This window comes from Podarcis raffonei, chromosome 17, assembly GCF_027172205.1.
Source record: "Podarcis raffonei isolate rPodRaf1 chromosome 17, rPodRaf1.pri, whole genome shotgun sequence".
In the NCBI taxonomy this organism is placed as follows: domain Eukaryota; kingdom Metazoa; phylum Chordata; class Lepidosauria; order Squamata; family Lacertidae; genus Podarcis; species Podarcis raffonei.
This window is the reverse complement of record NC_070618.1, coordinates 38,770,874-38,798,080: the sequence shown is the minus strand read 5'-3', so window position 1 is coordinate 38,798,080 and position 27,207 is coordinate 38,770,874. Positions and strand designations below refer to the sequence as shown.

Here is a 27,207-nt window from a genome sequence, read left to right as displayed (position 1 = left end):
CGAAACTCCTCATTTCTGAGTCTTTTGGACGTTTATTAAGAAACGTTTTGCTTTTGTCAACTCTCACACGTACACAAAGGTGGTACCAAAAGGGAACCCTCTAAAAGTGTGTGTATGAGGGCGGGGAGCGGGGGGGGGAGTGAGAGACCGGAAGATGTGGGGCTTGTGACCTTCAAATAGCTCTTCCAAATCCCCTTTGGAGGCTCCTAAATTCCTTCCCCCTCCCAGGAGCCCAGCTAAGAAGAAGGTCTTGGCTACATTTATATATATATATCAATTTTAAACATGTCTCTCTGTGCGTATCCCACCCTACTACTTCGTCGCTGCATCGTCTCCTCCTCCAAGATGCGAGCAGAAAGCCAAAGATTTTTGGATGCTGTTGCTGGCATCCCTGCTGCGGCCCGTTTTCCTCCCCCCCAGGCTCGGAGGCGGGGTCGGGAGGGACCCAGGCGTCCGGCGGCAGACCCTTGAAGTGCAACCCACCCGCTGGGGCACCCCCTCCTCCCGTCCAAGCGGAGGAAGAAAAGTGGAGAAGGAGAGGCTGCGCTCATTCTCCCCCCACCAGTCCGCCCCACCCCAACTCTCCTTAGCGCAGGGCCGGGGAGTGGAGGGGGGCACTCCCTTCTCTCTCCCCCCCCCCGCCCCAGCCGATGCCTACCTTATCCCCCCCTCCCCGTCCAGCTTTGGGGCCCAACCAGAGCCCGGGAAGGAGGGGAGGAGGGCGGAGGGAGGGGGCAGGGCGGGGCGGGGAGGGAGGGGACTCTCGCCGCCGCCGCCGCCGCCGATTATGTCACATCGATCGGGCTCTGCAGCAGGAGCAGCAGGAGTCGGCGAGGCGGCGGCTGCGGGGCGAGCGGAGGGACGGGCGCGGCTCAGGTAGGAGGCAGGGGGGGCTGCCGCGGGGACCCCCTCCCCGGCCTCGGCAGGAGCCTCGGGGTTGGGGGAGAGGATGGGTCCCCTCGCTGGGAGGGCTGTCCCTCCTCCCGCCTTTGTCAGGATCTGGAGGCGGGGGGGGGCTCTTCTAAATTTGGGGTATAAAGGAGACCTGAGGGGTTCCTTAGTGGAACACGCACAACCCGGTTAGAAGAAATAGGCTGGTGCAGCCCGCCCGCCCCCTCCCCGCCCTCGATGCGCATCTGTCTCTAGGAGAAGTTGCGGGGCGTGTGGTGGTGGCTGTGGGTCAGGGCTCAGGGCTGGCTGAGTGTGTGTCCGTGGGGCTAGGATCCAGGGGAGGGAATCGAGGAAGAAGGGGCCGAGAAGGGGAGACCCTCCGGGTGCAGGGAAAGGGACCCCTCTTGCGGGGAGGGTGCATGGGAATGTAAGGGCCAAGAGATGTGCTGGAGAAGATGGCGGGGGCCGGGGGGGCCAAAAACTCTAGGTGCAAGCCATCTTTAGCTCTTTCCTCTCAGACGAAGATGTATGGGGGTCTTTTGGGGGGCAGCAATTAGGGGTGTGTGAGAGAAGAGGCGGGAGGGAGGGAGGGAGCAGGGCCCCTTGAGTGTGAGAATATGTGCCAAGGATGGGGATGTGTCAGGGAAACAGATGTGTGCACCATTGTATGCCAGGATGAGGGCTTGCGTGAGGAAGGGGAGTATTCCAGGAGTGGAAGCCGAGGCAAGGTTGTCTTCAGAATGAGTTGTGTGCGCTAGAAGGGTTGTGCCAAGACGGTGTGTGTGTGTGAGAGAGAGGGAGGGAGCTGGGTGTGTGGGTAGGGAGGAAGGATAGCAGAATGGTGTGTGGTGATGAGTCTCTCCTGTGTACATCTGCGCTAAGGAGGCTGGAGCATGTGCCTGTATGTGGGGGAAAGGGCACGCTGTGGACCTCGGTGTGTGAGAAGGGGAAGCATTGTGTGCTGGCAAGGATGCTGTGGGAATCGCGGGCAGCTTGTGGGCGAAGATGTTGAATTATGGTTGGAGGGGGAGAGGGAGGGAGAGTATCGAAAGGGTGTGGCAGCTGGATCTGGGCCTAAAACAGAAGGCTCTACCATTCCTGTGTCGGTGGAGGACCAGCATGACCATTACGCAGTGTGAGATGGTCTTCCTCAGGCGGCAGGTTTTGGGTAGCGGCCATTAAAGAGCAGCAAGTACTTAATTATTTAATGTATCATATATATATTTAAATTGTTGGTGGGAGGCAGGGTACCATTTGGACTGCTGCTTCAGGCAACACATCTTTTTCAATTATTTCTGCATCCATGGAAGGCAAGATGGGAGCTCTTTAAAACTACAGTTTGCATGTGTCTGAGAGGAGGTATCAGACTGTTGTGTGTGGGAAGTAGTTACTCAGAGCATCGCTCTGTTTTGGAGGCGTTGTGCAAGGTTGTGCTATTCTGGAAGAATTTGTAAATAGCCCTGGGAGGCAGGAATGAAATCATTGCGAGTAAGGGCTGGAAGATGGCACTGGAAGATGGGTACTGGTTGTGTGTGTGTACAGGTTGTGGGTTGCACATGCAGAGCTTGAAATGCGCGTGTGAGCTGGCTATATGTGAATAACAGAATTTTGCAGGTGAGAAGGAATGTTGATCACATGGGGTATGTGTGTGTGAGAGGGGGGCTGTGTTGTGTTGTGCAGAATAGGGAGGGGCAGTTGGGAGAACTTGGGGTTTTGTGCATATGGTGTTGCTGCTGTGTCTCTCTTGGGGGGGTGCAGTGCTGGCGATGGACATGAGCCTGAGGTCCACAATCTTTTGACAGTTTATATGTCTGTGAAAATCTGCTTTGCAGGCATGTGCAACAGGGTAATGTAACAACGTGTGTGTGTGTGTGTGTGTGTGTGTGTGTGAATGTGAATGATTGGTGGGTTTCTAGGTCTTCTCAAAGGGTTTGGTGTAAGTCCGTTGATGGATTCATGGCTATTGAAACATAATGCTGGTATGCGTGTGATGAGTGCGTTATGCAGACCTAAGTGTGCAGTCAGTTGTGTGTGGAGGAGAGACAGGTTGTGTGTAAAGGCGAAAACGGTTGTATGTGCCTCTCATATTGTGCTGTGCAGATATGATGGGTGGTGGCATGTGCACAGCCCAGGCCTGCAGTGCTTGCATGGTGCCTTTGTGGAGGTGTTTCCTAGAAGTAAAGAATTTCCAGGATGTGTTCTTGTGCCAACCTGGCACCTACTAGATGTTTTGAACTGCAACTCCCATCAGCCCCAAAACATCGGTGTGTGTGTGTGAAAATCTGCTGTGCTTTGCATGCACGGAGTGTTTGAGTGGGATCAACTGCTCTCCCAGGCTCAGCCCTAAAAGCTGAAGGGTGAGACTGGCATCCTTCAGATGTGAAGACACCTGGAGCAATATCAAATGAAGAGAACACCTCACTGCCTGCATCTGCCTTACCCCCCCCCCCGGCTGCCAGGTCAGAGGCTTCAAATGAGCCCAGACCCCTCTCTATTTAAAAGTGAACTGCTGCACAGAAGAGAGAGTTGGGTGCTGGTGGTTTGCACAGGTCTGTGCCCGTGTGTGATGATTTGGTGCTAACTTCAGGCCGTATTTCCTGGGCTGGGTGGGGCTTGTTTTCCTATGCTTAGATCATAGCAGTTTTGCATACACACACACATGGTGTGTGTGTGTTTTTCATGCCACAGGCTTGCTGAGATTGATGAAGTGTCTGTGGACTTGATGGCAGGTTGTGTGTGCATGGACAAAAGCAAAGGCTCAGCTTGTATCTGGCTCCTTCTTCTGCCCCCCCCCCACCATACGAGCCAACTCCTAGGGGCCAAGGTCCTTTCCCCTCCCCAATAAAATATTTGAGGGGGCCAGCCTCCCCCCAAGTTGATGGGCATTGCCATTCAAATGGTGTGCTCATGCTTTGTCTTGTGGTCTGTTCTGTGAGGCGGGGCTTACCTCCCCCCCAATACTTTATTCAAGGAGGCACCCCTGCGCCCACTGTGGTATTGGAATCAGAGCAGAGCTACCAGGGCTCAGCCCCAGAATCTGTTTTCAGAACCCATTAATATGATGACAAACCAACAATTTAAAAACTGAGTGTTTTGAACATGTGCACCGAATCATTTACATTTATTTACAGAGGTAAATAAAAAAATTGCATTTAGGAGGTGCAACTGTCTAAGCAAGCTGTTGTTTAGGAAAGCAAGCACTGCTCACTCATTCATAGAACAGGGTATTGCCAGTTCACCATCACCAGCATCTTGGGGGGCGGGGGCGGCAAAACTACACCTGACCAATCCAAGCACACATCCTCTTCCTCTTGCCCCATCTAGGGGAGCAAAATCCCAGGAAGCCTTCACCAAGCTGAAGTCTTCCAGTTGCTTTGGACTAGAAGTCCCATCCACCTGGGGGGCACCAGGTTGGCAAAGGCTGCTTCTGAGAGAGGAAGGCATTAAAGTTTCTCCCCTCTCAATTTGATCAACTTTTATATATAGCAAAAAAGCAGAGATCAGGAAGACTCCCCTCTCCCTCTTAATCACCTTGAATTCTCCTTCGATTCCAATAAGGGGGAAATAATTTCTGAGCTTAAATGGGAATATGCCCTTGCCAGGGAGAAATCTCTTACTGGGAAATGCAACCCAGAATATTCACAGCAGAAGTCTAATATTTTGGGCTGAACACCTGCTGACCAAGAAATCCTCTGAGCTGGAAAACAGCATTTGTGAACACTCCAGTCCTTGGATTTCTACCAGACACAGCACAACTACAGCCAATTAAACACACACACACACCGGACATAAATCCCTCCAGCAATCAAGTGAGTAGTTAGGAAAATGAATGAAAATCAATGGCATTTTCTGCCCTGAAAGATGAGGGCCCTGAGATCCCCCAAATGTTGAGCAGATCAGCATGAATAGGCATCGTATCCTGGGAAGTTCAATAACCCCAAATCTCAGCTGGAACAAATCTGATTTTGATTTTATGACAGAAGATGGGGAGGGAAAACATTTTGCCATCCAACCCCCCCCCCGCCCCTTTTTGGCAGCTTGCGATATTGTTTTGCTGTCTGGCTGGCTCCTTATTAGGGAGAGATGCTATTTAATTATCACTTTCACCAGCCTAATAACAAGAGGGAGTATTAACATTGAAGCACATAATTCCGGTATCTGAGTAATTGGACTTGAATTTCTGTTAAGGAAAAAAACCCCTTATTTACAATATCCTGGGCATCTATGTAGGTTAAGGCCCCAAACTCCATCTAATTCCCCAGTTTCCTTTCCTTTTCCTGGCTCCAAAGCCTGATGCTAAAGCAGCCCACCCAAGGAAAGCCCAGGAGTTCCTCACATCAAGGATATATGTACAGATCAATCCCTCTCCCATGAACAAAGTCCAGTTTAATAAATAACGCTGTCCTCCTCACAGCATGGCTATGGTTTTCTGCAGCACTTTCCATTCACTTCCATGGGACTTCTGCAGGAGAATATCCCCTGGGGGTGTGCGCCCTACCTAGGTCAGGAGCTTGATTCCCAACCTTTCCTTAATGATTAAAAAATCCCCCTTCCTGGAGCTGTGGAAGATAACCCTGGATGCCCCCAGCCTGCCTCCCCCCACCGCCCTGACAAGGAGGTGATGGGGGGGGAGGGGGAGAGGGGCAGCAGGTGGCAATTGATTTACAGGAGGAATCTGTCTGAGGCAGGAGCTGCGTGGTGGGGAGAGGGACGGATAGCGGCATGTTGCCCAGGCAACGAGGAATTATGGTCTGGCATGTTCCTCATCAATCCACCTTGTCAATAGAGCTGGTGGCAGGATAGAGAGGAATACCAAGGCCGGCTCTGCCCAGCTGCACGGATGCCCTCGGATCTGACCCAAAACCCTCCCTGCTGACTGATCTGCCCCCTCCTCCCCACAGGTTTGACAAATGCCCCACACTCTTCTCCTTCTTGCCACCCAGCTCTCTCACCTCTGCCATCCACATTAGAGCCCAATGGTCTCTCTTTCCTGCCTTTTTCATGAAACACTCTTTGTTCCTGGGATTCTCTCTCTCTCTCCTGCTTTGTCCCCAGCCTTCTGCTTCTCGGTGCAGCAGGAGTGGAGACTGAGAGTGGAGACTTTAGGGCTTTGTTTGGGGTAGGGAGAGGGAAGGAGGAGGCTGGGGTTCTTGGCACCTGCAGCTACCTCAGGGCCTGGGGGTTTCATCCACAACTGCTGCCACCGCCTGGTGCAGCCGCTGTACCCCCAGTTCCCTTGCCCCACCCAGGGCTGCACCTGCACATCCATCCCTGTAACCAGACCCACAATGACTCATCTCCCTGCATCTCTTTTTCATATTGCTGTATTTGCCTGCCTAGAGTCTCTCTCTGTGTGTCCTGCTGCCCCCACTCAGCACCTGCAGGAATAAACTCAGAGGATGGGATGGGGAAAGAGCTGGGTTCTCAGTCTCTTCCCCCTCTGCTGTTCCTCAAAGTCCCTCGCTCATATTGTATATAAAAGAGATGTTTCCAAACAAGCCAATTTCTTCTGACTTACCACCACAAGGCCTTGCTAGAGGAGTGTGGACTTTTGTTCCAGCTTCCAGAGGATGGCGGACCCCAGGTGTCTGGGTGCCCAGTCCTCTCTGTAGTGTGATGATGTGGGAAGGGCCCTTTCTCCTCAAAGGCTGGACCACTGACTTGCCAGCAAACCACAAGCAGACTGAAGGGGCTTCAGAGAAGATAGCTGGAAACACAGAGCTGAAAACCCTGCCACCATTGTAAATAGCCAGTTGCTTGGTCACCTCCGGCAATTAAGTGCTGCAATAAAGGTGATGAAGTAAGGAAGCTTAGATCACTGAAAGAGAGCTGGCTAGGCTACTCACCAGCTCCAAGTGACTCACATAGTAGGGGCAAGGGGCTAGTAAAAATGTATGTGAGGCTCTTGTCTAATTTGTAAGGCTGATCTCTGCCTTGAGAAAAAGTGAGGTTTCCACATCATACAGGACAAATCCAACCCATAGGCTACAATGCACTGGGAAGGTCTCTGGCTGAGGTAACAGTGAAATATAGAAGATCCACAGTCTTAGCAGCTTCCATTCATGCCAGTGAACTTTACACCCCATATTAATTAGCAGAGGTGTCTAGTGTTGGTGCCATCTGGAATTAATAACTGTTGAGACACCAACATGTTTTCGACCTGCTTCTGACCCTGAGCGAAAGCCATTCAATCAAATTATCCTGAGATTTCTTACTGAATGTAACGTGTGCACACCACTCTCCACATCCTGCCTCTCCTTGTGGCAATCCCCAGTCCTCCAGAGGAGCTGGGGCAGAGACTCAGGGTTAGCTCAGGTTACTTGCTGTCCTACTCAAATATCAATTTTGCCCTCAGTGAAGCTGTTAAGTGCAGACTTTGGGGCCACAATCTGGGGCCTCACAGCCAAGTGCCTTGATGAGAGCGCTAGCAAGCCTCACTGGGCATTGCCCACCATCTAAAATTTCTCCAGAAATGTCTCTGAGCCTCAGTGGGGCTCCAAGGTTTCTGGGCAAATAAAAATGGCCAGTGGTTGGAGCCTGGCTTTGCTTTCCAGCATATATCACCCAAAGGGTTACAAAAAGTAAGCGGGCAGGGGCAGGGAGGGAGTATTCAGGGCTGGGGAGGGGGAAGCTGAGCATGGGACTCTGGGTCCAGTGTTAGAAACTCAGATATATAATCTAATCGTCAAAGGGCACCTTAAGCGTAGGTTACAGGCACCAGAATGGAATGTCTAGGTGCCTTTTTTGCAGTGGAATTTATTTTTATTATTAATTTCATTTCTATACTGCTTTATATTTTAAAGGGGAAAAAATATCAAAGAAGTTCACAACACATTAAAACGTCAAATAAAACAATCCATAATAAAACAAATTCAAGCTTCAAGGAAAGTATTTCAGATCCTTCCCTAAGTGACATTTTGCTTTCCCCCGTCATCAGCCTGGCATCCCGAGATCTCCAGGTGGCCTCAATTGGACCTTTGCCAATCACAAAATGCGCCTGGTGCCTGGCTGATTTCTAACACGGCACAGGAGGCCTGCCTCCACCTTCTTGGCACCTCTGTCACCTTCTCCCTCCTCCACAACTAGGAGTGTCAGTTGTGTTGCCTTTTGAAGCATCTTCCTTCGTTCCCAAAGTGAACGAAGGCAGTGCAATTGCATATGTGTGTGATGACGATGACAACACACCTTCCCTTGCTCTGAGGAGTGACAGGGTCTGGGTTTGGCAGAGACATCACACTCCCACTTTTCAGGTTTCTTTCTTTCCCTTCTCGTTCATGGCAAATGGAGACTTTCTGAGCCATGCATCTGTACGGAGCGAAGGAAGGAGGCTGCAATCTGAGAAGCTATTGCCTGCTCTTTGCTTTTGTTTCATCTCTTGGCTTGGTTGGGCAAAAGTCCATTGTTTTCAGCTTGCAATGGGTAACAGGGCTGCTGGTATTCCACGCACTACGTCACACTTGCTTCTTTGGGGTGGGGGTTGTTACATTGAAGGAGACAGGCTATTTCGGAGTCCTGGGGAGAGGGCACCTTGCAGGAGGTCTCCTTTGCTTGTCTACTGGATGTTAATTCACCTGGGGGAAGATCACCTGTCACAACCATTTAGGGTTGTTAATGAGTGTAATGAGTGAGATTGAATGCAAGTAGGCTGAGAGGAGCAAGTGTTTAACCTGAAAGGTTTTCTGGCTGGGTACATACCACACATGTTAAAACACACGGCTCCCCCCTCCCAAGCAGAATCCTGTGAACTGTGGTTTACCCGTCACAGAACTGCAATTCCCAGCACCCTTAAAGTACACTTAGACTCATAGAAATGTAGAATTGTAGAGCTGGAAGGGATCCCGAGCATAGCTATCAACATTTTCCTTTATTAAAGGGAAATTCCCTTATTCCGAATGGGATTCCTCGGAGGAAAAGGGAAAAGTTGACAGCTATGATCCCGAGGGTCATCTAGTCCAATCCTTGCCATGCAGGAATCTCAACTAGATCATACATGACAGATGGCCACCCAACCTCTGCATTAAAACCTCCAAGGAAGAAGAGTCCAACTCTTGTCATTGGAGTCCGTTTCGCTGTCAAATAGCTTTTCCTGTTTAGTCAGAATCTATTTTCTTGTAACTTGAAGCCATTGATTTGGGTCCTGCCCTCCCCGGCAGGAGAAATAACAATAACAACAGCAACAGCAACAACAAGCTTGCTCCATCCTTCATGTGACAGCCCTTTTGATATCTGAAGATGGCTATCATATTTCCGCTCATTCTCCTCTTTTACAGGCTAAACATACCCAGCTCCTTCAGCTGTTCTTTATAAGGCTTTGTTTACTTTATCATTTCGGTCTCTCTCCTCTGCAAATGTTCCAGCTTGTCGATAAAGGTAAAGGTAAAGGTACCCCTGCCCGTACGGGCCAGTCTTGACAGACTCTGGGGTTGTGCGCCCATCTCACTCAAGAGGCCGGGGGCCAGCGCTGTCCGGAGACACTTTCCGGGTCACGTGGCCAGCGTGACAAAGCTGCATCTGGCAGCACACGGAAACGCCGTTTACCTTCCCGCCAGTAAGCGGTCCCTATTTATCTACTTGCACCCGGGGGTGCTTTCGAACTGCTAGGTTGGCAGGCGCTGGGACCGAGCAGTGGGAGCGCACCCCGCCGCGGGGATTCGAACCGCCAACCTTTCGATCGGCAAGCCCTAGGCGCTGAGGCTTTTACCCACAGCGCCACCCGCGTCCCACAAGGATAGCTTGTCGATATCCTTCTTAAATTGTGATGCCCAGAACTGGACACAGTACCCCAAGTGTGGTCTGACAAGGGCAGAATAGAGCAGGGCTATTATTTCCTTTGATCTGGATACTAGACTTGGGTTGATGCAGCCTAGAATAGCATTAGCTTTTTTTATTGCTGCATCACACTGTTGACTCATGTTCAGCTTGTGGTCTACTAAGACCCCTAGGTCTTTTTCGCATTCACTACTGGCAAGCCAGGTGTCCCCCATCTTATATTTGTGCAGCTGGTTCTTGCCTAAGGATTCTTTCCCAGGATTCTTTGTGGGGAAATTGTATGCTTGAAACATGCTTTAAAAGGTAAAGTGTGTACACAGCCTCTACCGTGTCACATGTTTCTTCCTTGCCACTCTGAGCAGCCCCTCCTACCTTGGTGGGCCCAGAGCCAAGATGCGGCTGGACTGGCAAGAGAGGAAGGCCTTTGCACTCTGTGAAACAGACTTGTTCTGGGGGCTCTTGCAGTCATCCTGCAGCCTGAGCTGCCATCACTCCTCTGGAATCCGGGTCCCAAACAATCAGCGCCTTGTTGTGCACTTGCTGTGTGTTGTCAACAGGACGGCTCGGCTGCCCCCAAGTTTCCGCTGCCTCGCCCTCAGCCTGACCCATCCGCAGGGCATCATGGCTACAATCGGGGACTTGATTGAGGCCCCAAGCAGAGCTAGTGGGACCCATAGCATTGATGGATCATTGGGGGTGTGGTGAGCTGGGCTGGGGCAGCAGGAATGGTGGGGCACCAGCAAAGCAGGGCAACGCGGAGGTGGCGCAGGGAAGAACCCTGCCTCTGCCTCTCCAGTTCTTCCAGCTGCATGAATCAGCCTGTTCCAAGAAGGAGGAGGCCCACATGAAATCCTTTTCCCAGCAATGGGAATGACCCAGTCCAAGACTCCTGCTGGGCTGCAGCCCAATGACACCAAGCCAGAATGTTTTGCAAATGAGTTGCAAAGCACAGGCTCGATTTCTAGAAAAGTCTCATGTCTCTCTTTGGGTCTTCAGGGCCAGAGTAATGTGTGATCATATGGACATGTGAATCTGCCCTCAGCAATCCAAGCCAAACTGTTGCTCTTGTGCATGTAACTGGTGTGTACATGTTCACCCATGTACACCCATGCACACACACCACACTTAAAAGTTTTAGTTTATTCCCACCCTGTATGTGACCCAGTTCCCTACCTGTCAATGTGCCCTTGGACCACGGCCATTGGCGAAAAAGTGATCAGAGCAACAAATGTGACTCTTGCCTTTGTACAGTAGACTACACTGCAGCCCTGCAAAAGTCAGAGGTTAGTGTGCACACGCATGTGCACACACGCACACCCCACAGCCTCCATCCAGGCTGGGTCAAAAGCACCTGGAGGGGCCCCTGGGAGCCCTGAGCCTGAGGTTCCCCACCTTTCCTTTAGGATGGCGAGATGCAAAGCGGCAGGTAGGGATCATGTACCTTTAATCCTTATGTAGAAGAAGGGATTTTGGCAGCTGCAGTTTCTCACTCAGAGCTGAGCGAGGAAAGACTCACAGAACTCTTCTGCACAACTATTAAGGCAAGAAATTAAGTCCTGCCACCATTCTTTGCTCACCCGCCCTCTTATCCATGACTTATCCATGACTGAGCATGGCAGCCGGCTCTTTTGGGTCGCTGCGCATAAATACACTGATTCTAGCCATTTGTTGTTGTTGTTGTTATTGGGGGAAAGATTACAAAATGCTGAAACATCTATACTTTGCATAAAGATCTGGAGAAGATATTTTTTGCAGTTTGCTGTGTTTCTTTAAAATAATGTGCACACAGTTGGGATAATAGGGGCAGGCAGGTTCTCAGACCCACCGAGCAGCACAGAGGCTGCAAAACAGGACAGCAAGTGCAAATGCTCCACCCCTAAGTCCAGACTGAATGCTAATTTAGAATCTTGCAATCTCATTTTATAAACAAAAGGGGGAAAGCCACCCTTTCCCCCGCAAAGGCCACTTCCCTTCCCACCATCCCCAGAATTACTGGATTCCTGTCAAGACACTTCTCAGAAATTATGAGCGTTTGGCCTTCCAGCCTCTCTCCAGCTCCCTTCACTCCATTCTCTTTCTGGGGCTAAGAATAGACTCCAGGTGCCCTGAAAGCTAGTCTGAATGGCCTTGAGTATTCAAAGCAGCTTAGTAACCCTATGAAACCCTTTCAGCATCTTCTGCTCTCATACAGCCGCATCACAATTGTTAAATGTGTCTGTGGATAAGTTCTAAACCATAAGCAGATGTAAAGAAGACTATCTATCTATCATCTATCTATCTATCATCATTGGATCTATGCCTCCCAGGATCCCACAATGCATGTCATATGGATAGGATGGATTCTCTATGACCCCCAAATGCTGAAATAATACCAAAACCCACAGAATGGAAAATTGACCCAAGGCAGCCTTATGTCGACATGGTGCTGTCCTGTACTGAGAGTACCTGGTGGGCATAGGCAGGGCAGGGGGCGCCACAAACCAAGAGGGATCTACCAGCATCACTTCTCCATCTGCAAAATGAAGCCACAAATTGCTCCAAGTTTAAAATTAAACAACAGCACAGTCCTAAAGGTCACTAATGGAGGAAGGAGGGAGAGGTCCCTGCAGCCAGAGGAGAGGCAAAGGGGTCATCTATTCCTTCTTTGCTCCAATGGGAGGGAATTATCTACAGAGCCACCCATAGAATGGCATCATTCCAAAGGGTGTATTGAGGAAACAAGAGGACTTTGGATGGGGCATATCCACACCCGTCCCTGACACACGCTGTTTCCCCCTTTCTCCATTGCTGGAAAATCACCAGAACATGTACAATGGCAGAGTTTTCCACCCATGTCTGGCCCTGCTGAGAGTCCTTCTCTGATGGAGGGGTACCTCCTCCTCCTCCTCCACTTCTTCCTAAAGCCCCCTCAGGCAGCCTCAAGGTTTGCTTTCTTGCACTTGTATGTTAAGTATGGTATATAAATGATTAATAATATTATTGCAGCTCTCTGTTAAATGGCCCTCCTCCTTTATGCCCTGTTCATGATGCCGGACAACGCATGTTCCTCTGGCCTCATGAGGAGCCTCTTCAGTGGAGCTGGTGAGTGTGGGTCCTGCCCCCTAGGCCAGGTGGAAAGGGCCTTGCGGGGAGCGGCCTCCACGCCTCACAGCCGGGCCATGTTCCTCTGGCCTCAAATGTAATTATGTAATTATGCAAATGTAATCATCACCATCATAATCTGTGGGTTTCAGGGGTGGGCTTTTAATTTTTTTAGGCTTCCTGATGAGCCTGGAGGGTTGCGATAGAACCTGAAGCAGGGCAATTCTCAGGGTGGAAATATAAGGAGAGAGAGAGAGAGGATTTAAGGGGCTCCCCCCCCCAACCTTGGAACTGCTCCTTTCCCCGATAAATATGTTTCCCCTCATCCCTCTCCCTTGTTGGGATTTGCATGTTTTCTTTTGCAAATGAGGACAAGGGAGGAGCAGAAATGGAGGTTGTTCACCCCTCAGCCGACCAGACCTTCCTTATCTCCCTGCGCAGGGACCACGGCCACGGCCAGATCTGCTGTGTTTTGCTGAGAGAGGCAGGGAGAAGAAAAACGAAACTGGGACTCTGTTTTCTGATTCTGGGAAAGGATTGGGGCTTAGTGGTTAGAGCAGAAGCCAATTCCCCTGGGTTGAATTCCCTGCGGACAGTTATGGATCCTGCCTCCTCCTCCCTTGCCTTCCCCTCCTTTGTGTGTGTTTAGTAGGCAGAGTCCTTAAGGCTCATTAGCTTATCTTTGCCCATGGTTGCTATGGAGACCACAGAGTGGCACTGTCCTGTAGGGCAGCAGCGAGGGAGTGGAAGAGGCTGCTCTTTGCGCACAGGATGCGTGGCATGCGCCTCACCTGGGCAGTGCCTGCAAATCAACACCTGCCAAAAAATAAAGAGCAGGTGCTCGTGAGACAAACTACGCCAACTGTCACCCCAAACTCCAAGGCTTCATGGTGACTGAACTGCGAACAATATGCAAACCACAGAGGGCGTGATTTGACAAGAGGCCCAGGTCAGCACTAAGCACACCCACAATGCCCGTTTCTAAGGCTGCGCACGGCCGTGCATTGAAAGCACCCAAGTGCTGTAGCTTACCCATCCCAGGGCTGTCATTCCTCAGCACCCTTAACAAACTACAGTTTCTAGAATTCTTTTTCAGGGGGTGGGGGAGGGAGGAGAAATATGTCTTAAATGTTTGGTGTGTATGTAGCCTAAGAGCAGTACAGGTGATGGCTGTGCCATGAAGCAAGATAAGGTGGTCCCCTCTGACAGCAGGTGTTGGGTACGTAAATGCGGGTCCAGCCTGCCGAAATTTTTCGCCTGTACAAGAACATTGTGCAGCTGCTATTGGGATATATATTAGACAGATCCCTTTTTTTGTGGTTGCTTCCTCTGCCACCAGGCCTTTTAAGTTGAGATCTTTCCCAGGCAGCACTGCAGAGGTTTGGCCTAGACGTCTCCCTTCCAACTGTACAATTCTGTGATTCTATTTCTCCCCCCAACACTTACAGTTTATTACTTGGACCCCTTAAATCTGTAACTGCCCCACAGGCATGATGTTCCACTAGCCCCTTTAAAACAGATTAAGGTGCCGCAAGACACTATTGTTGCCAGTGTAGATCAGTTTCATTCAATGGCAGTGCTCCCTGCCCCCCAAATCAGAATAATAAAAAGGGAAGATCTGTTCTTTCCTGTTGCCATCTTTTAACTATATCAGGCATGTCCAAAATCCGTTTCGGGGGCCTAATCTGGTCTATTTAATCCATTTAAAATTGTAAAAAAAGCTCAACAACTTTGGTTGGCCCTCACGCATGATCACTTCATCAAATCTGGCCCTCTTTGAAAAAGGTTTGGGCCCCCCTGAACTACATGGAGGAGAGGTAGTGAGAATGGTGACCTGCATTAGCAACTGTATTACAATTCATTAGCCATGGAGTGCCAAGGAGCAATTTCTAGCAGAAAGTGTCAATCCACAGTATGTTCAATGTGGGTGTTTCTAGTGCATATATCCCTAGCATATAAATAGCTCGTCATTTATTCATTCAGGAAGAGATACAAATTTGCTGTTGTGGTTGTTATTACTTTATCATAGGTTGTATTCAGTGTATCACTGCCAGGTGTGGGGAACCTTTGGTCCACCTGAAGCTGCTGAACTACGACTCCCATTGTCCCTGGCTGCTGCCCATCCATGCCGGGGCTGATGGGAGTTATGGTTCAGCAACATCTGGAGAACCAAAGGACCTATAGAATGGAGATAATTCTCTTGGGCAAGCATAAATGCTGTTGCACACTCTTCTGGGAATAATAGTAACATGCTTCATGGGGTTGTTGTGAGGGCAAATGTGATATATATATATATATATATATATATATATATATATATATATATGTCAAGTGAAAAGGGCTATTTAGATGTTTCATAATACCAGATTAGGGTTGTGTGTTTGTGTTTGCATGTGTCTGTGTATGTTTGCTGGCACATGGGGCCTGCTCTGTGGCATCACTATTATATGGACTCGGTTTTCCCTGCCAGAACAACGGGAATAACTGTGTGTGACCTGCCTCTGAAGGTTGGAGTGAGGTAGGCAAGAAAAGGTTGTGGACCAGTAAGGTTTAGAAGCGGGAGTCCTTTTCATGGGTGAGATGCCTCCCAGCCCTGAAGCTCAGTGGAGAAAGATTTGAGGCTAGTTCTGTTTCTCAGGGTGCCTCAGATTCTTATGCAGATGTATTTGTTATAGCAAAGTAGTGAAGACTGCAAACTTAGACACACTTTCAATGTGATAAGCCTCACTGAATGCAAGAAGAATTAGAAAACCAGCTTAGGGTTGTTCTGAGCCGCAAATCAAGAAACAGCCCCCCCCCCCCGGTCTTGATTCTTGCCTTTGCCTCCTCGCCCAAGGTGGCCTTAGGCAAGCTTCTCCCTCTCAGCCTCAGCCCCATCCAGCTGCTTCCACAATATGGAAGATGTAATGATAATGGCAACTTACCTTACAGAGTAATTGTAAGGAGCACAAGAGGCTAGTGCCCATGAAGCACTTCATTTTTTTATTTCATAAAATGTATAGGCCTCTTGATTTTATTTTATTTAAAAAAACACTGAAAGAGGTTTACAAAAGATATAACAGTAAATTTAGGGTAAAAAATGTAGGATCTTTGAACACTCAAAGTACTATATCAACCTTCCCCAACCTGGCGCTCTCCAGGTGTTTTGTTTTTGTTTTTTTGCTGCTGCTGCATCACACTCTTGACTCATCTTCAGCTTGTGGTTCACTAAGACCCCTAGATCCTTTTCACATGTGCTACTGGTTATCCAGGTGAGCCCCCCCCCCATATTTATGCATCTGGTTCTTCCTGCCTAAGTGTAGAATGTGACATTTGGCCGTATTGAAATTCATTTTGTTAGTTATGACCCAGTTCCCCAATCTGTTAAGGCCATCTTGAACCCCAGTTCTGTCTTCTGTTTGCTGTCCTTGTTTGCTGAGATGAAAGTTGGCTTCTGAGCAGCACCCAGGCCTTACAGGCACAGCTCCACAGGGTGCTAATGCAAGCCCAGGTGGGATTGCAGAGGCACACCCCACCCTCTTTTGTGTGCTGACTTTTCCTAATACACTAGGCTCAATGCAGCTCACAGCTGCCAAAAGCTAGAAGGCAGAGCAGCTTTTAAGCCATGAGAGATGCAGCTCTCCTAGGACCCCCTTCTCCACCTGTGAGAGGAAGAGGCCATGCATGTGCTTCATGATGCTCTCCATCAGCAGAGGGTAGTGGTCAGCCGTTGCGTCTCAAAGATCTGTGGAAAAACAGAATATTAGCTGCAAACAAGCATTTTTTAAAAACAACAACTGAGGGAACCTAGTGGAGCAGGACATGATCTCTGTGAGCTGGGCAGCTTCTAATCCCTCCTAGCCTTTCACTTTCTCATTAAACACTGAAGCCTCAGATAAATCTCCAAATGAAAGTGCAAGAGATCCAGTTAATTCCAGAGGATTGGAGGGGCTCTGTTGCAATGCTCAGTTTGTCCTGTAGAGGGCGTCAGGTCAGATGGCGGACAGGCTGCTGCTTTATTTTTAATGCTGCTTAATACAAAACTCTGCGGCCCCTTTGCTTTGTGCTGCAGCTGGTGGCAGCTCTGAGAGTCCTTTTAACCGAAGATGTTGGGGCTGAACCTCAGAAGTTCCCCATCCAAATCCCATGCTCAAGCAGTGAGTTATGGGCTTTCCTCCCCTGATTTGATTTTATACATTGTTCTGTCTGAGGTCTTGGCAATATTCTGGAAAATGAATTTAGTTGCTCCATTAATTCATGCACAGCTTAAAAAAAAGACGGCTAATCAATACATTTAAAATTCTTTAATCGGTTCAGTAGTCCTAGTTAAAAGGATTCTAACCCCCCCACCCCACCATGGGACATTTTAGCTCTAGTACTATCTTGAGGAAATAAAAAATCTCCTGCCCTTATATGGGGAGAGGCTGTTGTGTCATGGCACACCAGTGGCGGAGGAGATGGGGAGCTGCCATTTCTCATGCAAACATTTCCAGTTCCTTTTGATTAGGGCCTGTCATCAGATTCTCCTCTCCAGTCATTCCCACCCCCTATCTCCCCCCCCCCACAAACCCTACTCCCAGCCCCTGTTAAGAGGGCTTTTGACAAGACCTGTCACCTACTTCATTAATTCTCCTGCTTCTGTGGATGTTTGTTTTACCAAGGGAGATGAAATATGAAAAGGTTAAAAGAGGTGGGGGGGGGTCGGGTAGCAAGCAGGGGGACAGGGCTGGGTCAAGCAGAACCAGCAACGGGAGGGATGAACGAGAAGGTCACCAAGGGCTTTTTGGATAGGAGACCTAGCCTGGGTAGATGGGAGGATTAAGACTGAAAGGCATTTGTGTGTGTGTCTTGCATTGTGTGTCTGTGTGCCAGCCCGAGACAATTTGGCTTCTGAGACAGAAAAGCCAATCGGAGCCCCATCTGATTAAGGCTGTTTACACACCACCCCCCCGACACACATGTAAAGCACAAGGCCAGGCCTCCACCACAAAGAATTCTGCAAACTTTAGTTTTCTCAGGGGTCCTGGAATTGTAGCCGTGTGAGGGGTAAACTACAGCAACAAGGATTCCTTGGTGGAAGTCATGTTTTTAATTTATGGTGTGTACACAGTCTAACGGACACAGGACCAATGCTACTGGAAGTTCTCCTGCATAAGCCCCACTGCAATGAGTGGGAGATGATCATGTGCCCTTGCACAGCTCCCATGCATCTCAGCAAGAGCTGTGCAGGAGAACTTCCCAATGGACTGTGCTTTGTGAGTCAGATTTGTATATTGTCTACTCTGCTGCCCGTCAACAGCGGCCAAAATCTCCAGCACTCCAAGTTGCCCATCTCACTACGATAGGGCTTTCTCTGTCTGTTATAGTCCCCTATATGTTTTGAGCAGACTTCACATTGCAATCCAAATACCCGGAGGGTAGGAGTGTTAATGAATCTGCAGCAATTTATGTTGAGGTGCTCAGGCCAGGTTGCTCTGTGCATGAGCATGCGTTTGTGTATATTAGCAGTCCTTTGTGTGAAGGGAGCTCTTCCTTGCTCTCTGGAACCATCTGCCACAGAACACTGTGATGGGCTCAGGGGGGCAGTGACCACTGTTGATGTCCAGAATTGTGCCAAGCACAGTTTCCTGTTTGCTTTGGCAGGATTCCTGCCACCAAAGTGTCTGTCTATAGCCGGCTGCTTCCCCATGATCCTGCTGTGAATGGCTGGGGTGGGGGCGAGAGATCAGACTGGATGCAGCCTGTGGCATGAGTTCAGGCCACAGATCTCCCCACCTCCGAGTTTTGACCCACTAGGCATAGAGTGTTTCTTGTCTTTGCAATTATGAGTGCTAGAAACATCGTTGGTTCAAACCAGTGAACAATGAGGTCGGGCAGCATATTTATGGCTCCCTAGCTTCCCTGGCTGTTGATCTGGTTTTTTTAGTTGTGGAAAGTTGGTGTTAAAAGTTAGTTGGCTATTATATGCTGGGCAGACGACGAAGACTACAGGGGATACTGGCCTGTTTCAGAGGGCTTGTTGCAATAATTATGGAGACAATGTACGCTCTCCAATTATTAGGTAGGATGGGGCTGCAGTTTTACATTAATGGACTTCTAAAGACGTCCCTCCCGCCCCACAAAGTCTGAAGGATATAAAGTTACAGTAACTGAAAGTTGGGTTATCCTGTTCACCCTAAGGACTCCCAGTCCCAGTGCCATTTGAACAGCATTTCTTGTAACATATATACTTGAATATACACCGTTGGGTGAAGACTGATACTGGGTAAATTGGAGCGGCATCATAGAGACAAATTCTTATTGACAGGAAACAGAAGCTTTCAAGTTCAGTGACAAAAGTTCAGAGTGGCATGCTATTCTATACTGTTTTGGTCCAACCCCTTTCCCCAAGTGGAAGTGGCTTGTTCTTTCCAAAAGCTGGCTCTGATATGAGCCCCATTTCCCAACCCCACTGCGGAAGTGTGGGGGAGGGGGCTTCACTTACATCTCACAGCTTATGTCTCTTATGACTTATGTCTCTTATTCCGGATAAAGATTATTCTCTCTCTCTTATTCCCATAATACTACAATTTAGGGTCACCTAATTAAATTAAGTGGCAAAAGGTTCAGGACTGACTGTGGGAAGTTCTTCTTCACCTGACACATAGCCTGCTAATAGACAATACACTGATGGATCCTAGTTTAAATGGATTTTTATATATATAAGAAAGATTAGATACAATAATGGCCAGGTCTATCAAATGGCGATTAGCACGACAAATCAACATTTTAAAAATAGAAACTCCAGGATCAGAGGCAGTCTACCCCCATGCTTCCTAGATACAGTGGTACCTCTGGTTAAGAACTTAATTCATTCTAGAGGTCTGTTCTTAACCTGAAACTGTTCTTAACCTGAAGCACCACTTTAGCTAATGGGGCCTCCTGCCGGAGCATGATTTTCTGTTCTCATCCTGAAGCAAAGTTCTTAACCCGAGGTACTATTTCTGGGTTAGCAGAGTCTGTAACCTGAAGCGTATGTAACCTGAAGCGTCTGTAACCTGAGGTACAACTGTTCTGGGCATAAACAATGGGTGTAGCCACACCCTGCTCGGGGTCTCCCCTGAAGCATTTTGCTGGCTGGTGTTGCAAACAGAAGGCTGGTCTGTGATGCCTCTTGGCCTGATCCAATAAGGGAATCCTTGCTTCCTTAGCCATCATGTCTTATTTTCCCCCTTGTCTGACATTTTCAGAAAAAAGCCTTTGAGACTCTGTAGCTCTGTCTCCCCCGGTGCCTAATAATCTCCACTTCTTTAGGCTAAGCAAGCATACGCCATGCATTCTGCCTATTCTCCTATGATTTAAAAGGACGGATGATCAGAAACATCTCTCTTTTTCACACCCTGTGATTCCTCCTCTTTCGTCCCCTCCTTTATTTGCATTGCCTTGACCTTCCTGGGTAGCATAATCAGAATCATGGCCTGTCCCCTGTGAGCTCACCCCCCCCCCGCAGCCACAGCTGACAGGTTGCCCCCTCCCCCTCCCCCTTGAATTATTCAGCTCCCCATAGCTGCCCCCTTGGCTCCATCTGCATCCCGGCTGCTGTTCTCTGAGCCCCCGCCGTGCTAACAATATAAGCCCCTCGCTTGGTAATTGCCAGATGAATAGAGGAAGGCAGGAGACGTGGGAGGGAAGTGGGGAGTTGCAGTCAGGGAATGTAGGGGCCCATAAACATGCAGGCTTCCCATCACATGCCCACCAACATTCCTCAGATGAAAATAGGGACGTTTCTCACTCTCTCCTGCCCAACTGACCCACATTTTTTGTTGTCCCCCCCGCAGAGCATTTCCACCAATGGAACATAGCACACAAAGCCTGTACCTTCCTGAGAAAACCATCCAGATTTTATTTGGTAGATTTACAAAAAGAAAAACACACATCATTAAATAAATTTTAGAAAGGGGCAAGAGTAGATGCAGGCTCACAAAGAAGAGAAGAAGAGTTTGGATTTGATATTCCGCTTTTGAGACCCAAAGGAGTCTCAAAGCGGCTCACAATCTCCTTTCCCTTCCTCCCCCACAACAAAAACTCTGTGAGGTGAGTGGGGCTGAGAGACTTCAAAGAAGTGTGACTGGCCCAAGGTCTCCCAGCAGCTGCATGTGGAGGAGCCGGGAATTGAACCCGGTTCACCAGATTATGAGTCCACTGCTCTGAACCACTACACCACACTGGCTCAGGATGGCTTTCAAAATTCTGGGACTGTCCCTGGAAAATGACTTGGAGCACATGCCACCAGGCATCTAGGTGGTCACTGCAATGGCAGGATGGTGGGCCTGGTGGGTTCTTTGACCTGATCTAGCAGGAATCTCTTACATTCTTAAGAAATGCCAGCATCCATTTATAAACAAATCATTGACCACCAGCATGTGCATGTGCTTTGTTGTTTGCATTGTTCTGCTGGTCAGGAGGGGCAATTATACTATCCTCTTGCACTTGATATCCATTCAGAGAGAAGCCAAGGAAGGGTACCAGGTCACATCGCTCATCAGAAGGATGCAGATAAGTCAGCAAATGGTTATTTGTATTGGTTTCACCTTGGGTAGTTTTAGCAGTGCCTGGAACGGAAAAACTGCTCACTGCTCAAGCAGTGGATTGGATTGTAGAATCTGGAATGGGTCCCACAGTGCACTCCAGGCATATACAGGGAAGCTAAACGTGCCCAGTTGATGTCGCCAGACCATACTGTGACAATCTGCACGCTCTGAGGTCACCCCTGGAACAGGAAGAAGTTGATGTTTCATTTCTAGCTTGCTGTGCAAGGTCTCTGAGCATTCAACACACACATCTCATGTGATCTGAGGCTTCTGGCATGGCATAGTGCAAGATAGATGATAACATTGTCCTGCCCGCCATGTTGGAGGGCTCTGGGCACACAATGCAGAATCTAACACAATTTTGTTTTTTCTCCTAAATTTATTTCATTTAGAAGTAAAATAAAACCAAGCACAATCCAGGGCTGTCCCTGAAGCCCAACTAGGCCATTCTGCAAACTGGTTCCAGGGCTGGTTCAGATGTCATCCTACCCTAGCCAGTGCTCTAGCTTTGGGCCCAAATTCCATTTGCCAGGAAATTTGTCTCCATCCTCATATTCTGTAATCTAGATTTGCAGAAATTCAGTGCTAGATCACATATTTATGCATGCTTAAAGTCCCAGGTTCTGTCCTCGTCATCACCAACTAAAGGGTTGGAGATGCTCTGGGCTGGAAAAAGCTACTGCTTCAAATCTTGAAGAGCTTCTGTGAGTACACAAGACTGGGCTTCTTGGGCCTATGATCTGACTCATTGTGAAGCAGCTCTTTATGGCCAACAGAGAAATGAACAGCTATTCTCCTCATGTGTTATGGCAGTGTGGAAATACCACCCCAAAAACATATTTGTGAGTCAGTGGGGTACATGCTGGAATGTATGCATTAGATTCACTGTGGCTGATCCTCTGGGTTTTGGGTGTGGCTGTTGGTGCTGGCCTAGAAGCACCCTCCTGTATGGAGGGCTGGTTGTAAGGGTGCTGGCAGCCCACAGAGTGCTTCTGTTGTATAGATTTTATCTTCAGTGGAACCATGCCTTGTGTGCATGGGCAAAGTCCAGCCTTCATGGGGGGGGGGTTAACATTGGGGGAAGTGGTGAAAAAAATAGCCACAAGCACACGTCTTCTGCAAAATGTCAAGAAGTTCTGAGCTTTCTGTCACACTGCCAGCACCTATCATCCATGACCACTAGGCATGCTAAACTGGGGCTGGTGGTAGGGCCATAGTCTCCTCATTCATGCTTTAAAGTGACCAGGAAGGCTAGCTCTGGATAGCGCTAAATAGAGCGGCATAAGCCTAATATTTATTACCTGGGCAGGGAGCAAATTTAGACGCGATCTCAGTGGTGTCTCTAAATGAGCCCTTTTACTTCCTTCCATATACTGTACACAAGTGGCTGCCATTCATTCATCTGGGTCATGGGGACGCAGCTGTGAAGAAGGCAAAGCCTGCCCTTCACCCCTTGATTGGCAAGACCTGCTTTCACATATATCACCTGTCAGAATTACAGGATTTTAGCTAGTAATATCAGAACAATCAGATGTGGACCTGACACATAGGACTGTCCAGTCAGTCAGTGATGTGAAGGAGCAATACAAAATGAGACGGAAGTACTGGCATTATAATTAGGAAAACTGATTGAATATTCTCCACATCTGAATGCACTCCTGGCGTCATGCTGATTAAGAGCATGAGCTGGGAAGTCTCTGCCTCAAATGTTTCCATCTCCTGTGAATCCATTAGATAATGTTAGGCTGGGCCTGCACAACTTACGTCCGACCAAACCAGAGGCAACCCATGTCTTATGGCCTGGCAGGCTGTTTAGAAAATGTTCATGTTTATGCAACTCCAGGCAGGCAGCACAGCCAGGTTTCTTGAGCCTACCGGGGGGGACCATGTGTGGCTGATAAGCTCTGTGTTTGACTCGGAAGATCAGAAGTTCTACAGGCTTCTCTCAGGCAAACTCCTTCATCTGGAAGATTTTAATAGGCTTGTTATAAAAAAACAGATTCTGTAAGCTACACCCAGCTGCAGACCCACCTTGCTCCATGGAGAGTTCAGTTTCTTGGGATTCCTTTGGTTCTCCTGGTGGTATTTGTCTGGACTTTGCCCAATGTACAATGCAAGTGATGCAGCTAAAAACCAGGAAAATCTATATCTCTAGCAGGTTGTACTGCATTGCACAGTTTGCTTGCTTAAAAAAAATTCTTCCATTCATCAGAAATATCTGTTAGGGGAGAAGGGCAGGAGATGTATGGAAATTGACAATCAGTGGATAAAGAGCACAGCATCAGTGTGAACTATTAGAATTCTGCCTTTCCATGTATCTATTTATCTTTCCATTTATAATAATATATTCTTATCTCTCTGCTTTCTTTCCATCCTCTGCTCTCTCTCTCTCTCCCTCTGTCTCTCCCACCCTCCCTACTTTGCTATCTCCATCCATCAACCCACTATTCTTCCCCATCCACCATCGCCTCTCTCTTTCTCTTTCAGCCGCCAGCCCCCATAAACCTTTCCTCACTCACCCGCCCCCCACCCGCTCTGCCTTCTCGTGACCCACCCTCCCTTCCTGAACAAAAGGGCCCCTCCCCTTTCCTTTCTGCCTTGAAAATACACGGCACCCTAGGCCAAGACCTGCTACATCTTGCCTTGACTTCAATTTCGGGATCGCCCTTCTTTCCTTCCCTCTTTAGTAATCCTGCTTTGTTGGTGGGGCGGTCTGGGACTGGGGATGCTGGGCTGGTGGTTCACCCACTTGTACACACAGCATGCTCCTCCAACAAGTTGGAGTGAAGGCTGATGGAAATAAATAAACGCAGAAGGCATCATTAACTCCCTCTCCTCTCCAGCTCCTTTTTGCTGCCTGTGCTGTCGTCCTTGGGGGAAAGGATGTTTTGTGGGGGAGGGGGACAATGATGATTACACAGGGTTTCTTCCCTTTTTTCTTTACACTAACGGTCTCTTTCTCTCTCCCTCCCTCTTTCCTCCCACAGCCACAAGCAACAGTGGGGGGTGCATGCTGCTTGCTCCCCTTTTGCTGCGCCACTGCCCAGAGTTGGAGAGAGGCCCTGGCCAGGGGTGCCAGGTGAAATGGCTTCAATGCCAGCTGGTTTGCTGATGCTCTGGCCGTTGGTTCTGCTCCTCTGTGATCCAGCAGCGTCCATCGAGTTCCCCAAAGGATGTGAGTAGCGATGGCATCAGTATCTTTCCCCCTGCGTGTGGTTTTGGAAAGTGGTAGGGTGGGGTTTACTACTGCCGCTTGTGGCATGTTTCCCGAATGTGAGAGCCTGTGGTGATGGTGATGCATTCTGGCCATGTTTTGTTGTGTCAGAACACGTGGTTGGTTCTTTTCAGACAGTTTGCATTTGTATTTCTTTTACAATTCTTGTTGGTTTCTCAGAGCCCTGTTTCAGGCATTTATCTCTGCTTTTATATTATCACATAACCTTGGGTAATAGTGCCTCTCAGCTCAGTCTGCCTGCCTTCCTTTCCCTAAACCTTTGGTGCAGCAGAGAGCAATTCCATCTGGAAACTGGGAGGGAGGGGTAGGTAGGTAAGAGAGATGGGGGACCTGCATCGTGTTGCCGGGGGGAGCTCCCTAAATGCCCTGCCCCCTAGAAACTGCATAGAGAAATAGTGCTACTCCTGCCTGCTTGAGGAAAGTACTAGTGCCTTGCGACACCAGCAGTCATTAATCCAATCCTCACCCTCATCTCAGACCTATTTGGATGGTTAGCACCCAACGTGCTTCACACTAATGAAAGCAGCAAATTTTGCCAATTGTAACAGGTCAGGAAGGAAAGGTTTGAGAATGAATGTAAGTCTACAGAGATGTGCATCACTTAAGGTGTGGATGTGCAGAGCTTGCGGAAATGGAGACAGAAAGGGAAGGAAGCATGGGCCAACGAAAAGAAAGGCGGGGCTATACCCAGCAGTTGATTCTGGCACTCACCTACACCTTCCCTTTGTGACCACATTTCTGTACATATTATACATTTTGTGAGTCAGTAAATATATTTTGTGAGTCATTAAATATATCATCTAATTTCTATAGTGCTTTCAGTGTGCAAACAACTTCACAGCGCTTCCTTCTGCCAGCCTCACAACCTCCCTGTTGAGATGGACTGTACATACAATTCCATGATTTGGACAGAAATGTAGGCCTAAGATAGCAACTTTAGCGTAACCATCCAGGTGTCTATGGCTGTGATGGAAGTTGAGCCATGGCCTTCTAGACCCAAATCCACAAATCCTTCTGCTAGATTACATTGCCATTACTGACACAGTTTCTTCAGGCATCTTTGTGCTTTGACTACAGTTTGATGAGTTTAGGAGTTATCAGCCCCTCCTCCTTGTCCCTTCCATGCTGAGGCCAATGATTCTTTTGACACTGGCTTGCTTGCTTGTTGCAAAACAGATTGCATGGAACTGTGCTTACAGGCAATTTCAGCACCAAGGACAGCTCTTGAGGCCTGGGAGGCAGGCATGGAAGAGCTGTCCTTTCAGCACTGTTGTGCAAAGGAAGCAGTGATTCCCAAAGTGGGCGATACCCCCCCCCGGGTGTGTGCGCTGGAACGATCCAGGGGGGCGGTAGTAGCCTCAGGCACAATTGGGGGGCATTGAATAAAAAATAGGGGGTGATGGAAGCATAAAGAAAGAAGACAGGACAAGAAAAATTTGAAAAATCGTTCATACATGTTTCATCTGTTGTGTAATGATGCTTACTGCCAGGTCAGTCACTGTTGTGGGACGGCAACAATGCCTCCCTTGGTTCTGGAGGTCATGCTGGAGGTGAGGGGTCTTCCCAGTCATGGATGAACCCTTTTTGGCTTCACCCAGGCTCAGGAAGTCGGTTGCAGCTTGTCTGCCTATTTGGCCACTGTCAGGCAAGCTGTGGTGCTGGCCTTGCCCCTAAGCCGTCAGGGGGGCACTGAGTAATTTTTCTTTCTTTCTGAAAAGGGGACGGTAGGCCAAATTGGGAGCCTCTGGGTTAGATTATCAGGAAGAGGGCAGAAGAAAGAGGACCTGTGTTTCCAATCCAGCGTCCCAGCCCCTTCCCCATCCCTAAGAGGTGGAAGTCAGTAGGTCCGCAGAAATTATTTTATTTATTTCATGAAATTTATACACCACTTGTATAAAGTGTAAAAGAAACCTCAAAGTGGTTTACAAACACATAAAACAAATCAAGAAAAAATTACAATACTTTAAAACATCCTCCCCCTCCCAACCACTCCCCCCAAGTGTAGAATGGAAGCGGCTCCTTCCATCCTGGCCAGGTGCATGGCGGAAGCTCTTCATATTCTTGGAGCCAAACTAGACCTGATGGTGGCAGCCCCATTTGTTCAGGTTGGGGTCTGTTCCAATCATATACATACATGCTATGAGGCTGGGGAGCTTTTCTTTTAGTGCAAAAGGGGGGTGCCAGTAAGAGGATGGGCAAACCTTTTCAGTGCCCCTCACTTATCTCCCTGCAGCCCACAGGTGGGGAGCTACTGGCCTGCAGGCCGAGTGTGGCCCATGGTGGTCTCCCCATTCAGCCCACAGCCTCCCCTCCCCACTGCACAGTGATTATCAGTAATAATAAAACCAGCTTCCAATTGGGGACAGTGGAAACCTGATTTCAAGCCTGATTTCCATGCATTTTGGGGAGAGGATCATGTCTGGGGAAGGGCTAGGGTTAACCCTTCCCTCCCTTTGCACTGGGACGCCCCATTACCAGCACCAGAAATTGTCCCTACATGGCAATGAGGCTTGAAAGCAGTCAGACAGTATCAGCCTCTCTTTCTCCCACTCAGCTGTTTCTGGAATGAATTGGACAAGAAAAGAGCCTTTAAGGAAACAACTATGGACAGGTGCTCTCTTTTTGCTGCTTTTAAAAAAATAAAAAATACAGGACCCTTCAATTTTGTATTTGATTAGGGGA

The 27,207-nt window shown here is 48.8% G+C and overlaps 1 protein-coding gene across 7 annotated transcripts in view; it reads left to right on the top strand.

Moving 5' to 3' along the window:
* The first annotated feature begins 777 nt into the window (after positions 1 to 777).
* The window catches only part of L1CAM (L1 cell adhesion molecule), a 109,221-nt gene continuing 82,791 nt past the window's right edge, over positions 778 to 27,207 (top strand). For 6 of the 7 annotated variants that reach the window (XM_053370375.1, XM_053370372.1, XM_053370376.1 and 3 more), the window contains exons 1-2: positions 778 to 876; positions 24,278 to 24,465. In XM_053370375.1, coding sequence (XP_053226350.1) covers positions 788 to 876; positions 24,278 to 24,465 — 277 coding nt within the window. In that variant the 5' untranslated portion in view covers positions 778 to 787. Of the gene's footprint in view, positions 877 to 23,891; positions 23,977 to 24,277; positions 24,466 to 27,207 lie in introns of those variants that run through there. The other variant, XM_053370377.1, reaches the window with a different exon arrangement.